General features: G+C 57.0%; 1 protein-coding gene across 3 annotated transcripts; it reads left to right on the top strand.

Annotated features, from left to right (window-relative positions):
• Nucleotides 1-391: 391 nt before the first annotated feature.
• MTHFR (methylenetetrahydrofolate reductase) lies at nucleotides 392-13404 on the top strand. 3 transcript variants are annotated; one of them, XM_065875571.1, is made up of 12 exons: nucleotides 392-529; nucleotides 2378-2623; nucleotides 4109-4347; nucleotides 5212-5322; nucleotides 8124-8317; nucleotides 9034-9284; nucleotides 9574-9708; nucleotides 9888-10068; nucleotides 10311-10493; nucleotides 11310-11411; nucleotides 12285-12404; nucleotides 12769-13404. In XM_065875571.1, the coding sequence occupies exons 2-12, from the start codon at nucleotides 2391-2393 to the stop codon at nucleotides 12985-12987; spliced, it is 1968 nt and encodes a 655-aa protein (XP_065731643.1). In that variant the 5' UTR covers nucleotides 392-529; nucleotides 2378-2390; the 3' UTR covers nucleotides 12988-13404. The 3 variants fall into 3 exon arrangements, with proteins under 3 accessions (XP_065731643.1, XP_065731639.1, XP_065731635.1); XM_065875567.1 differs by lacking the exon at nucleotides 392-529 and adding an exon at nucleotides 1986-2095 and having other exon boundaries at nucleotides 2381-2623; nucleotides 12769-12987; XM_065875563.1 differs by lacking the exon at nucleotides 392-529 and adding an exon at nucleotides 1986-2095 and having other exon boundaries at nucleotides 12769-12987.
• Nucleotides 13405-14376: the final 972 nt, after the last annotated feature.

Here is a 14376-nt window from a genome sequence, read left to right as displayed (position 1 = left end):
GCTGCGACGGGCGCGCGCTCTGAGTCATCCGCGACCAGAGGGTGAGTGACAGCGAGGCTTGTGATCGCCGGGGAGGGAGACCAGGGCCTCGGGAGCCTTGGGGGCCACCTACCCGGGGGCGGGCTCTGGACGGAAGGCGGGGAGCGGTGGTGGCCGGTCGGCCCGCCCCCTCTGCGTGCACGCCCCCCTCGCGATCCTCAACCGTGAAGCGGAGACTTACTTTCGGCCCCCGGCCTGGACTGAAGGACCGCAGGGCTGAGGCGGCCCTGAGCTGGGGGTGGACTTGGGCCTTCGCTTCCGCCCCCGGCCGTGACCTAGTGACCCGGTGACTAGATTCGTGGCCCTCGAGCCCCCGGCGCCAGAGGCATCTCTCCGGCTCCCTGCCGAGCACCTGGAGAAGAGCCGTGGGCCGCTGGCACTGCTGTCCCCGACGCCCACTGCATCGGGCGGCTCACAGGTGCACACCGGGACCCCTCTGGGAGTGGTGGGCTCCGTATTCCCCCACTGCTCGGTGCCTGGCACCGATTAAGTGCTCATCAAATGGCAGAGGGTTGCTTTGAGGACGGGGTGACAGCGCCTGGCCCGTCGGCGCTCAGTGAGTGCTGGCTGTTACCGGGTGCCAGCGCGGAGATACCATAGGCAGAATACCCGGCACTGGTCTCAGGGAACTGGGAAGAGGGAGCGGAGACAAATATGTGAACCCACAGTTGCAACCCAGGGTGCTATGGGATCCTAGCTTAAAATGGGTTAAGTGGTAGCACGTGAAAAATGTTGGAAGAAGGCTAATGCCTGGCACATACTAGGAATGCAGTAAGTCTTAATGAACAGATGAAAGAGCATTTAGTTTGTGGGTGGTTCAGCCTCCTCTCCCCTCTTGGTTTTGTTCCAGCAGACAATTAATGAGGCCCTCTCTGGAATTCGGGAGAAAGACCAGACTAGGCTGACCTTGACACTCTCCCCTTTCTTAGTCGTTCATCCCCACAGAGAAACTGGAATTTTAGGTCAGAATCAAAATGGGCATCCCTGGCGGTGGTCTGGTCTCAACTCTTTGACGTTGGGTGTACCAGGGTGTGTTACGTGCACTTGTGTGTGTTTGAGGGGAGAGGAGCATTGGATCTCATCAGTTTCTCAAGAGTCTAGGACCCCCAAAATGGTTAAGAACACGGGCGTAGCAGTGGACATTCCCTGAAAGGCGTGAACTTGGCCTGGTTGCTCCTCCAATGCTCCAGGTCACCACACCCTGGATTTTCACTACAGTGTGTTTGCATCTTGCTGTGCAAGAGTAGTGTTTTGTTTTAGTTTTTGTCTTATTTTCCCCACCAAACTGCCCAACGGCGCTGTGCCCTCTCGTCAGCCAGCCTGTGGTTGCCATGGTTCAGGGCTTCCACCGTGGTGGCTTTGCAGTCGCTGTAATCGCTTGAACTGACTTCACTGGTGTGTGTAAGGAGAACAGCCTGGAAGGCAGGCACAGACTGTTAAGCCTTTGTTCTGAGTTGGACATAAATTCATGCCCTTACTGAATTTGGGTTTGGCTGTTTTTGGAACCCAGCCAATGTCAAGTTCTAACTGATGACATGGTCTTTTCAGAGAAGCACAAACTCGGGAGAAATCAGGCTGCTTTGTCAAGCCCTCACCCCTTCCAGCTTGCATGCGTACAAACTGTTCCAAGTAACAGGAGATGTTTCCATGGCTGAGCCGTTCCTTCCTTGGCATGTGATCCAGTCACCCTGAACATCTGTTGGCCTCATCACACCCAAACCCTGCAGTCTGCAGCCCCACGTCCCCCTCCTTCCATCCGCCTTCGGCCTCTAGAGCCTCAGCCCTCCCTCTCGCCGGGAAGCCTTGCCCCCGCCCCTTCGCGCCGGCCCCAGCTGCTGCTCTCAGCTCTTCCTTTGTCACAGCTCCGCCCAGTCGGACACACCCGCTGGGGAAGGTTCCTCCATTTCTTCCCCAGTGGTCTGGGGTCTGAGTTTACACTGGCAGAGATGGACCGTCCAAAACCCAGGGTGCTCCCGGCGGGGCACTGCTGCCCCTCCCTGGGAATGCGGGCCTGGGAGGCCGGCAGCGCGAGGTTCTCAGTGCCACCCTCCATCAGGTAGCGGTCACGGAGGATCCACGGGCTGAAGGAGCATGTTTCTGTGCTGGGTGGGGGCTGTCATATGCGGAATCGGGCAGCAGCGGAGGGCAAAGCTTGGAGCGAGGCAGTGCAGACAGTCGTAACTGGCGTGTGGAGCCACGGGGTGGGCGCGTTGTCACCCGTACCCTCACCGGCCTTCCTCGTGCGTGGAAATGCAGCATCTCTCACTTGATCCTGCCTTGCTGGGGCTCGGCTGGCTGCCTGCCTGCCGTCTCACGCCCCCTGCCTCACCCCGTGCAGCAGGAGCTCAGCCATGGTGAACGAACCCAGAGGGCATGGCGGCCCCAGCCCCCGCTGGGAGGGCAGCAGCAGTGGCAGCGAGAGCTCCAAGGATAGTTCAAGGTGTTCCACACCGGTGCTGGACCCCGAACGACACGAGAGGCTCAGGGAGAAGATGAAGCGGAGGGTGGAATCTGGGGACAAGTGGTTCTCCCTAGAATTCTTCCCTCCTCGAACTGCTGAGGGAGCCGTCAATCTCATCTCAAGGTGAGTCAACGCAAGATAAGGAGTAGGGCCAGACTGGGGGATGGGAGCAGGGGGAAGAGATGAACTGTCAGCCCCGAGGCTGGGCCGCACTTTGACCCAGCAGGAAAAGGCAGCCACAGGGGCTGGAAAAAAGCAAAGCCAGGGTAGATCCTTTGATACGCAGCTTCTGTTGTCTGTAAAAGCCCCTCCAAGCACCTGGAATGTTTAGACACTCTCTTCCATGTGCTAAAAATGTTGATTCTCTCAGACTAAATCCTTTGGCGGAACTTGGGGCTGGATCCCTGAGGAGAGTTTAGGAAGTTACAAAACGGCGGCTTGGAGAACATTTTCAGCAAGTTAGGAATTTGGATTATGCATCTTGAAATCTAGAAATGCCAACCAGATTATGTTAGCACTTGATGAATCACAGTTCCTTTTTTAAAGTTCATGCTTTTTATCGCTTGCACTTTTTTTTTTTTAAAAAAGAACAGATTTATTTATTTATTTATTTTTGTTGTGTTGGGTCTTCGTTTCTGTGCGAGGGCTTTCTCCAGTGTGGCAAGCGTGGGCCACTCTAAATCGCGGTGCGCGGGCCTCTCACCATCGCGGCCTCTCCTGTTGCGGAGCACAGGCTCCAGAAGCGCAGGCTCAGCAGCTGTGGCTCATGGGCCCAGTTGCTCCGCGGCATGTGGGATCCCCCCAGACCAGGGCTCGAACCCGTGTCCACTGCATTAGCAGGCAGATTCTCAACCACTGCGCCACCAGGGAAGCCCTCGCTTGCACTTCTTATGTGTCACTCCCAAGGCTGTGAAGTTTGAAGGGACAGAGATGTTTCAATGCACCACGTTATAGCTTGTAACACAGTGCATGTGTGCACGTTTAGCTCTTGATTCTAGTTATGGAAATGAGGCCGCGCTCGGCAGGACCCTTGGCTGCTGCGCCGGAACTGGGGGGCGGCAGGAAAGAGACTTGTGTCTGCTGACCCTCTTTGTGCCTAGAACGAGGCCCTGCTTTTGCCACTCTGAGGGGTCCCCGAACCCTTGACCATTGAAATGTCTTAACTCACCAGAGATAATAAACGTGCAAGCACTTTGAAAGGCCAAAGTGCTGCTCTCACACCAAGTCATATATAATGACTTTCATAGTCATTATATATTATCTCTACAATAAGAGTAATCGTAGTGATAGCACATGGATTGCGTGTTTGCTGTGTGCCCAGCGCTGTTTTAAGAGCCGTGGCGCCATCTGTCATGATATCCTCAGAGTATTATTATGAAGTAGGCACTGTCCTCTGCCACATTATAGAAATCAGGAAACTGAGGCTCAGAGAGATCAAGTAATTCTCCCAAGATCACACAGCCAGTGAGTAGCAAAGCCAGGATATGAGTGCAGGTCGGTCTGATTCCAGCCTGCATGTGATGCTTCTCTAACTCCCAGACCCCATGGGAAGGTGGTGAAGCGTGGTGTACCCACAGGAGCCCCACTTCAGAAAGAAATTCCCCACAGGTTTGACCGGATGGGGGCAGGTGGTCCCCTCTTCATAGATGTGACCTGGCATCCAGCAGGGGACCCTGGCTCAGACAAGGAGACTTCGTCCATGGTGATCGCCAGCACCGCCGTGAACTACTGTGGCCTGGAGACCATCCTGCACATGACCTGCTGCCATCAGAGCCGGGAAGAGATCACGGGCCACCTGCACAAGGCTAAGCGTCTGGGCCTGAAGAACATCCTGGCGCTGAGGGGAGGTGTGGAGTCAGCACTCTGCTCTCTGGGGTCTTGCTTTCCTGAAGACTTCTGTCCCCGGAACGGTCCTTTCCTTTTCTCCAGGTCCCACATTGAGTACACTCAGGGTCCCGCCCCTGCCAGTAGCATCAATAGGCAGTGTGGGTCAGGAGGACATGGGCGACACACAGATGGAGCCGCTTCTTGACCTCGCAGTAGGAGTTCAGCTGGGCCTGTGGCCGGGGCCTGACAGCGCTCTGTCCCGATGTACACGATCAGTTGATCAATTAATCAAGCAATTAATCAATCCCTGGCTGCACCTGGCCATTGGCCCAGTCGAAGAGTTCAGCTCTGGCATGTGTCCTAGGAGCGAGAATAGCTGGTTATGCCTCTGGCACGCACTGTCACTGGGCCACACAAGTGCGGAAAGTGGGAGCCTGATGGGTGGGCACTTGTGGTCTCACGCTCACCACTCGAAAGACCACTTCTCACTTGAGATGAGTGGAAGATTCTCCCGGGAGGCGAGGGTTCCGAGGGAGTGGGAGAACGAGCCGTGGGCTTGGGTGAGGGTGTGTAGACACACCCAGGTATGAGTAGGGAAGGGATCGCCGACACTCCAGGCTGAACGCAGAGCTGCAGCTGCTCCCTGTCTGCTGCTGCCAGCACGGGGCCCTCGGAGTCGGTGCTCAGTGACTGTCTGATGGGTTGGCTGCTGTCTTCCCTCCCACTGTTTACCAAGTGCTACGCTAGAAAGTGGAGACACCAACTTGAGTAACAGGAAGGCTCTGCCTTCGACGTGCTCACGGTCCTGGGCGTGGGGGGAGAAGGAACAGAGAGGCTACCTGGAGGTTTGGTGAGACTCAGCACTGTGACCTCCAACCCTGCAGACCCCACAGGTGACCAGTGGGAAGAGGAGGACGGAGGCTTCAACTACGCCGTAGACTTGGTGAAGCACATCCGAAGCGAGTTTGGTGACTACTTCGATGTCTGTGTGGCAGGTGAGAGGCTGGGGTATCCCAGTGGGTGGGACCGGAGAGGGGAAGGAAGGAGAGGCACAGAGAGCCCCCTCGGCATTCAGGTCAGGACCCGCTAGCTCAGCGCACCGCCGGCCTGCCTGCGCCGGGTGACAGAGGTGCAGGGGTGATCGAACAGCGTCTGCCCTCTCATCATTCTGTTATCCGCTATCCACCCAGGCGTGCCACCGCCCCTTAAGTTTTTGTTCCTCTGCCTTTTCTTTTTATTATTTATTTATTTTTCTTTTCTTTCTTATTTTAGGCTGCGTCCGGTCTTTGTTGCGGCACATGGGCTCTTCATTGTGGTGTGCGGGCTTCTCTCTAGCTGCGGCTTGTGGGTTTTCTCTCTCTAGTTGTGGCGCACAGGCTCCAGGGCGCGTGGCCTCTGTAGTTGCGGCGCGTGGGCTCTGTAGTTGGCGGCACGTGGGCTCTGTAGTTGGCGGCACGCGGGCTCTGGTTGAGGCGTGCGAGCTCAGTAGTTGTGGCTCGCGGGCTTAGTTGCCCCGTGGCGTGTGGGATCTGAGACGTTGCGAGGCATCCGGATTCTTTACCACTGGACCACCAGGGAAGTCCCTTCCTCTGCCTTTTCTTGCTCTTAGCCTGCTTCCCAGCCCTATTCTTCTTTAAACAAAAGAGGTATATTTATTAAGGTTCCGGGGGCAGGGAATCTCAGAACAAGGTCAGGAAATGGCATCAGACCTCATTAAGCGCTGGAGCCAGGAGGCAGGCAGAATCCAAGGCCCTCCCTCATTCTCTCTGCCCCCCCCACCCCCCCGCCACTGCTTCATGCCTCATCCAGTAGACCTGATATGTATGCTTTTTCTGCCTCTGATATGTACGGTACACATGTGACCTGCCGCCTGCTCCTGGCTCGCCCAGACTGATTGACAGGTCTCAGCATCAGTTCCAAATCCTCAGGAGAGAGAACTGCGTCGGCTCAACTCTAGTTTCTTTAGCTACAGCCAGGAGGCAAGGTTCACCTGCTGGAAACAGATGGCGTGGCCTTCCCTCTTGCCCCGACTCATGGGGTCTGGGCCTTCAGCTTCTCAAACGGGGGCTTGGGTGTGGTGGGGCAGTGTGTGCCAGGGACACGGGAAGTCCGGGCATTAATCTGACACGTCACCCTGGCATGACAATTTTTCTCAAATATTTTGGGGAAAATCATATCATTCTTATTAACATGGCTACATTATGGAGTAGCTAATCAAAGTGATCTGAATTTAAAAATACAAGCCACGTGGCTTCAAGGAAATTACTTGTTGTGGGGACTTTGGGCTGCATCCCCAGGCCCCCATGGACACGTCCGCTGTTCTTAGTGTTGAGAAGAGGCCGTTGAGGTGGATGAGTCTAGGAGGCCCCGATGAGGAGGTAGGAATTGAAGTGTCGTTGGTCGTGCAGCCACGAGACAGTCGGTTGATTGGGGAATGTGCCCACACGTGGTGGGCGTTGGACGATCACCAGGGGAAACCAGCAGAGCTGTGAGCACACAGTTGCTGAACGGTTTGGTGCTTTGCTTATGGTAAAGTGATGAAAAAGAGGGCCGGTGGATTAGAAGGCACCCAGCTGGCCGTGACAGAACAAGAGTATAGTAAAACTGAGCAAAATCCAGACGTAAGCAATTGCTGGATTTGTTGGGTGCTGTTGAGATTTCATAGAGTTTCAGCTATTAAAACCTCTGTTTCTGAAATTTCTGCTGGAAAAATAGTATAAAGTATAAAAGCATAGTATAGTATAGTATAAAAGTATAAAGCTCTAGTGTTTAATCCTCCCACGCCCATCCCCAAGACAGTCGTTTTTATATCCAGTTTTGATGACTCAGGGTTTCTTCAGAACGAAACGGCATTATGACAGCAAAGCAGCCCGGCTACCCAACAGTGTGGGTTCAGGCTTGCCCCAGCTTGGGGTCCTGCCCTGGCCTCAGGCTGAGGCCTGTGGCTCTGCTTGCAGTTCATTAAGGCCTGTGGTCTTTCCTGTGCAGGCAGAGCCACTAGTAAGTTCAGTCGTTCAGGGAAGGGAGCACACCGTTCCTGGAGCTAGTCGGGAACCTAGGGGACGTCTGGCCCCGCCTCCCAGGCATCCCGGCACAGGGTCATCGCCCTGCCGCGTTGTTTTCACACACTGGGAGTCCATTCCTTTGTGGGGCTGCCCGTTCCACTGTCAGGCAGCGCTCTGAAACTGATCCTACTTCTGCCATCAGAAGCAGCCCAGAATATGATGAATAAGGAACTCGACTAAGGTGACTCCTTTTTCCCAGTGACAGACTTGCGGGCGTCTAGAAATAGTTACCATATTCTCTGCGTTCTTTTCTTCAAGCAGAACATCTCTACTCTCTTCATTTATTCCTTGTGTAACGTGGTTTCTGACTTTGCACTGTCTGGGACCCCTGAGTAATTTTAACGTGAAATTACAAGCACTGTTGTGATCCAGTACCTAGAGTCACGCCCATTACCCCAAGGCTGGCTGGCTGCTGTGAATGTAGCATTTCCTCTCTTCCGTGGCCACAAAGTGCAGGCCAGATTGGCCTGGCTGATGGCAGGACAGCGTGGGTGTTTGGGGGCAATCCATCCCCACTCTTGGGAGGGTGGCTCTAAGGCAGCGTTCACCGAGGGTCACCTCCAGGGTGAGGGGCGCATCAGACGAGCCCAGCCATCACCGCTTCAGCCTGTCCGTGCCGTGGGGTTGGAAGGTATGGATCCGGAGCTCTCCGTCCCCAGCTCTCCGGTTGCTTCATCACTCCCCTCGAGCAGGTGGAGCCAGTCTCCCTCTACTGTCATCCCTGTTGGCAGGTTACCCCAAAGGCCACCCCGACGCAGAGAGCTTTGAGGCTGGCCTGAAGCACCTGAAGGAGAAGGTGGCCGCGGGAGCCGACTTCGTCATCACCCAGCTCTTCTTTGAGGCCGACACTTTCTTCCGCTTTGTTAGGGCTTGCTCCGAGATAGGCATTACTTGCCCCATCCTCCCTGGAATCTTCCCTATTCAGGTGAGGGTCCCGAGAGGGCTCATGGACTCCCACCGCCCCCGTCCTAGCACAGGCCAGGGCCTTGGTTCAGGCCAAAGTGAACCTGAAGTGCCGAGTTCAGGCCAAAGTTCTTCTTTGACGCTCATTAGATTTTCGTCAGACGGGTGCTCAGTCCTTGCAAAATGTTGTCTTGCCCCCCTCTTTTGATTACCTCTTATGTCTCCCCAAAATAGCAACGGTAACTGTTGGAGGGGCTTATTGATAAGTGTCACTAAAAGGGATTATTACTCTCATTATAAATTTGGGTTAAATCAGTGTTTCCCAAACTTGGCTCACCAGAATCATTTAATAAGCTCTTTTAAAACGTGGATTTCCAGATCCCATGCCTAGAAGTTCTGACGTAATAGATCTGAGGTGGGGCCTGAGAATTTGTACGTTTCTGAAGTTTGGCAGGCGATTCTGGTCATTGGCCAGGCCTGGGAACCACTGGCTTAGGTGACCACCATTTAACAATAGGTACATCTAGGGGCCAGAGGGCCGGCTCAGACCAATGGCAGTAATGCTGTGGGCGGCGGCTGCAGCCTGCAGAGTACAAAAAGTGCTGGTACACGATGGTCTGACTTTCCCAGGTCAGTCTGTGTCGCACTGCAGAGCCAGGAGGCCTGGTGGGGGGATAAGTATTTGGGGTGAGAGACGGGCAGGGAGATGGGACCAACGGCCCCCTGTGTCTTGGGCAGGGCTACCGCTCCCTCCGGCAGCTTGTAAAGCTGTCCAAGCTGGAGGTGCCACAGCAGATCAAGGACGTGATCGAGCCAATCAAAGACAATGACGCCGCCATCCGTAACTACGGCATCGAGCAGGCGCTGAGCCTGTGCCGGGAGCTTCTGGCAAGCGGCTCGGTGCCGGGCCTGCACTTCTACACCCTCAACCGCGAGGTGGCCACCACAGAGGTGCTGAAGCGCTTGGGCATGTGGATCGAGGACCCCAGGTAAGGCCAGTGGCCCCGAATTCAGGCCCTGGAGCCACAGAGGAGAGTCGGGTGGGCAGGGAGGTCAGAGAGAAGTCACAGAATGAGTGCGCCCTAGCTGGCAGTGCTGGCTGCCAAGGGGGCACAGAGGGGATGTCTGTGCCGTGGCTAGTGGCACCCTTAGGGCTCCAGTCTCAGCGGGAATGCCATCTGGCTTGACGTTTACGAGTCAAGATGGAAGAACCCAGGTTCAGTGGTGCCCCCTCCCTCTGGCCAAGCCTTGACCCTCTCTGTCTCCATTCTCACCCAGACGTCCCCTGCCCTGGGCCATCAGTGCCCACCCCAAGCGCCGGGAGGAAGATGTCCGTCCCATCTTCTGGGCCTCCAGACCAAAGAGTTACATTTATCGCACCCAGGAGTGGGATGAGTTCCCCAACGGCCGCTGGTGAGCCATTGCAAATGAACTGTTTCTTGGGAGGAGGGAGACCAATCATGGTGGAGCCCTCGGGATAAGATTCACAGGAATGCCCCCCCCCCGCCCCCCACCCCCAGGGCAGGTGGATGCTACTGTCTGGAGCCCAAGGTCAGGGGTGTGCCTTGACTTCCGGGCACCTCCTCCACCAGGGGCAATTCCTCCTCTCCGGCCTTTGGGGAGCTGAAGGACTACTACCTCTTCTACCTGAAGAGCAAGTCCCCAAAGGAAGAGCTGCTGAAGATGTGGGGGGAGGAGCTGACCAGTGAAGAAAGTGTCTTTGAAGTCTTTGCCCACTACCTCTCGGGAGAGCCGAACCAGAACGGCTATAAAGTGAGTGCTGCTGGGATGGGATCCCTGGGTACCTCCCCTCGCCCCATGGGCCAGACGCGGGCGTGACTGCCCCACCCTGAGCCTCATCGCTGTGCCTGGAGGTGGCACCTCAGCAAAGGGAGAAGGTGAGTTGGGGGGTCCCCACGTGGGGTGCCTGGAAGGGGCTTACGGAAGCAGAGACAGGCTGGGCCTCTGATGGGGACTGTGACAGGGAGGGACCCAGCCTGGCTTACCCTCCCCAGGTGACTTGCCTGCCCTGGAATGATGAGCCCCTGGCGGCCGAGACCAGCCTGATGAAGGAGGAGCTGCTGCGCGTGAACCGGCGGGGCATCCTCACCATCAACTCCCAGCCCAACATCAACGGGAAGCCGTCCTCCGACCCCGTCGTGGGCTGGGGCCCCGGTGGGGGCTATGTCTTCCAGAAGGTATGGCAGGGACGCACAGGGCTACCCTCCCTTGACCTGCCTGCAGGGCTTCCCCAGAGCTGGGGACAGAGGCCTTCATCTCAGGGGCTTTTTGTTCTGAGCGGCCGGGGATCAGAATGGATGCGATCTCAGGCTCGGAGTCAGACAGACCTGGGTAGGCTGGTCACTTGACCACTCTGGGCCTCAGCTTTCCCTTCTGTAAAATGGGGATGTGTCACATCGTGTTCTGGGGATGAAACGTGACAAAGCACATAAAGGGCTTAGCACGTGGGAAGCATCCCTAACTGGGAGCTATTATTACCGTTCCTTGTGGACCCCTTTCTCCTGGGGCTGCTGGAGTTAAAATTCCATTCTCAACTAAAGCCTGAGGGCTCTGGGAAGTGAATTTAAATAAGCCCAGCGTAATCCCTGGTGGCCAGGTGGTGCTGGAGAAGCCCTCCACCCAGCAGACAGGGGGATGGGGTGTGTCAGGCCTCTCTTGCCTTACTTGCCAAACTGGGCCCACTGTATAGCTTCTGGAGCGACTTCTCCATGGAACCTTTCCCAACTGGACAAAGGGCTGGCAGACGTCCCTCAGACCTGTCCAGACCGAGAAACCTCACGTACCTGCTCCCCTCCCTTTGCTTATGGGTTCAACTCCCAACTAGTGGCCACTGCTAGTCCTGACGCCTTAAGTGTCCTCGTGGATGCCTCCCTGGGACGGTCAGGAGGGCAGGCGTCTGGTGTTTCAGAGCACATGACCCACTCAGCAGCGCCCAGCGAAGACATCCAGCAAGGACTAGGGGTTACGTGATGGCATCTGTCTCCCTCCCGCAGGCCTACTTAGAGTTCTTCACTTCCCGAGAGACAGTGGAGGCGCTTTTGCAGGTGCTGAAGAAGTACGAGCTCCGGGTGAATTACCACATCGTGAATGTAAAGGTGGGCCGGCCCCAGGTCAAAGGGCGCTCAGCAGGGCCGGGGTGAGGGCACCACGTTTACTCCACCATTCAGCAGTCACGGAGTGCCCAGTGGGGCCACGCATCGTGCCAGATGCATATGCAGACAGAGCCAGGCCCCTGCCCTCCGAGAGCTCCCAGCCTAGCAAGGGAAGCCATCAGTGAATAATTATGAATGGGTGAAAAGCAGTTGCACTTTATAAGAGTAAAGTTCAGCGTAGGAAGAAGCTGGGGATCCAAGGGAGGGATGTCCAGCTCGAGAGATCGGGGGAGGTGTTTGGAGAGTTCCTGTGTGGCCTGAATCTTTAAGGATGGGGAGTAATAGGGCATCCCAGGGACAGGGCAGAGGGCGTGCAGAGGCATCGCTGCCAAATGGGGTCAGAGTGAGGCTGAAGCGTTGAGCCGGGGCCGGGTCCTCAGGGGTTTCAGTTGTCCTGCTTGGAACTTGGGTTTTACCGTATAGGCAAGAGGGAGCCTTGGCTCCATGTTTTATTTTGGGCAGGTCCCAGGGGACAGCTGTGTGGATAACAGGGCCAGGGGAGACTAGAGTCAGCAGCCCTGGTGGTCTGAGTAGCAAAGAGAGGCCTGGCCAGGCTGGACACGAGGCTGGACACGAGAGGAAGTGAGCAGTACCAGTGGGTGTGGAGCTGATTGGAGCGTAAGAGGAGGAAGGAAAAGCCCAGGGTGACGTCTGGGTTTCAGGCTCGTGGCCGTCACAGAGCTGCAGAGGCGGGGCAGGGGTGGGGCGGTGACGGCGGGAGGAGGGGCGGAGCACACCCCCGGGGAGAGAGGGCTGGAGCTGTCTGCACCCCAAGTCTGGCCCTACTCACTGTGCCACCCCCCCCCCGCCCCGCAGGGTGACAACATCACCAACGCCCCCGAGCTGCAGCCCAACGCCGTCACTTGGGGCATCTTCCCTGGGCGAGAGATCATCCAGCCCACAGTGGTGGACCCAGTCAGCTTCATGTTCTGGAAGGTAAGGGGGGGCCGGGAGCAGGCCTGCCCTGCCCACCTCCACTGGAGCCTTGGGCAGGCGGGCGGGGCGGCTGGGGGCCGCACCCCCAGGGCTGGCAGCGCCCTGACTCTGACTCATGGTGTTTACTTCTGGGCTGGGGAGCAGGGGTGGCACTGGCAGTGGGCCGAGTTCTATTCTTGGAAACGTCTTGTCGGGCAGCAGCAGAGGCCCTTGGGGTGCTGAGTGTGGAGCCCTGGCCCTAGGGCAGCCCTGTTAACCTGGCCGGCGTGTCTGTATGTGGGACCGCGCATATACCTGTGTCTTTCTGTGTGTGCGCCGGTGTCTCCGTGGGTGTGTGCGCGTGCGCGCCTGTGCGTGCGTGCAGGACGAGGCCTTCGCCCTGTGGATCGAGCAGTGGGGCAAGCTGTATGAGGAGGAGTCCCCGTCCCGCACGATCATCCAGTACATCCACGACAGCTACTTCTTGGTCAACCTGGTGGACAACGAGTTCCCGCTGGACAGCTGTCTGTGGCAGGTGGTGGAAGACACGTTTGAGCTTCTCAGCGGGCCCCCCCAGGGCAAGAGGGAGACAGAGGCGCCGTGACCCTGAGCCCTGACAGCCTTAGCTTGAGGCCACTGTGTCCCGCCTTCCTCCTCTCCGTCCTGGTTCTCTGGGAGACCCCCGTTCTCCTTCGCTTCCCCCCACCCCCTGACACGATGATGGCAGCTAGACTGGTGTGAGGATTCCAGGCTCTGGCTGGACCGGAGTCCGCCCCACACCGGAGCCAGGTGTTCCCTGCTTAGCTGAGAGTCTGTGCTCCGGTGGGAAGCAGCCCCATCCCCCAGAGGAGCACGTGGGCAGAACGCATCCTCCCTGAGAAGGGTTGTCATTGACGGAGCCCCTAGGAGCCAGCCTGGGACTGCCAGTGACCTTGCTCTTGGGGCCTATGGAGGACAAGCAAAGCGAACGTGGCAGTGGGCTCTGTGGGACTGCAGAGGAGACATGGCGAGGTCAAGGCGCTGCAGCCAGGCACGACCCACTCGGGAATGAAGGGGCGGCCCACTGCCCTGCCAGGCCCTGGCCCCTGGATGGGCCTTGGACTGAAACCTAATAGTTGTCGCCTCCTAGCCGAGAGCTCAGCTGAGTTTCTCCCTTTTCTACAGCGCGCTGGTTTTTTTTTTTACATCTTTATTGGAGTATAATTGCTTTACAATGGTGTGTTAGTTTCTGCTTTATAACAAAGTGAATCAGTTATACATATACATATGTTCCCATATCCCTTCCCTCTTGCGTCTCCCTCCCTCCCACCCTCCCTATCCCACCCCTCTAGGTGGTCACAAAGCACCGAGCTGATCTCCCTGTGCTATGCGGCTGCTTCCCGCTAGCTATCTACCTTACGTTTGGTAGTGTATATATGTCCATGCCTCTCTCTCGCTTTGTCACAGCTTACCCTCAGTTGTCTCCTCACATGCTCGAGAGAGAAAGTGCCTCTTAAGGGTTAAAGGTGTCTGAACCTTTGTGCGTGGTGGAGCCCTTGGCCTTCCCTTTTCTCCCCTGGCTCTGAGGGGTGAAGGGATGCCCTGCCTGTTACCATTGAGGGCGAAAGTGAGGTTGGCCCGAGCAGGACTGACTTCTTCCTGGCTTATTTTTCGGGCAGGACCTCCTTCTGCCCGCCGCTCCCTCCCCTCCATGCACCCTGTCCTGGAAGCTGTCTGTCTGGCACTGCTCCCCAGGCATCAGCCTTCAGGCCCCACCGCCCAGGGGCTGTGACTGACTCGTGCACGCAGGCTGTTCCCTGTCCCAGCCCCTGCTTGCGGAGCTTCACCGGCTCCGGGGGGCGGTGGGGGATGGAGAGGGGGCCGGTTGTCCACAGGGCGGCCTGACGGCAGAGGAAGCAGGTCAGAGGGGCTGGTTGGCTGGGGCAGGGGGCAGCCTTTAGGAGAGACAGAGAGAAGCAGCCGGGGCTAAGGAGGGCGTTTTATTGTCCTTCAG

This window comes from Phocoena phocoena, chromosome 1 (genome assembly GCF_963924675.1).
Source record: "Phocoena phocoena chromosome 1, mPhoPho1.1, whole genome shotgun sequence".
NCBI classification, from domain to species: Eukaryota; Metazoa; Chordata; class Mammalia; order Artiodactyla; family Phocoenidae; genus Phocoena; species Phocoena phocoena.
The sequence above is the reverse complement of the archived record's forward strand: the minus strand, read 5'-3'. Positions and strand labels throughout refer to the sequence as shown.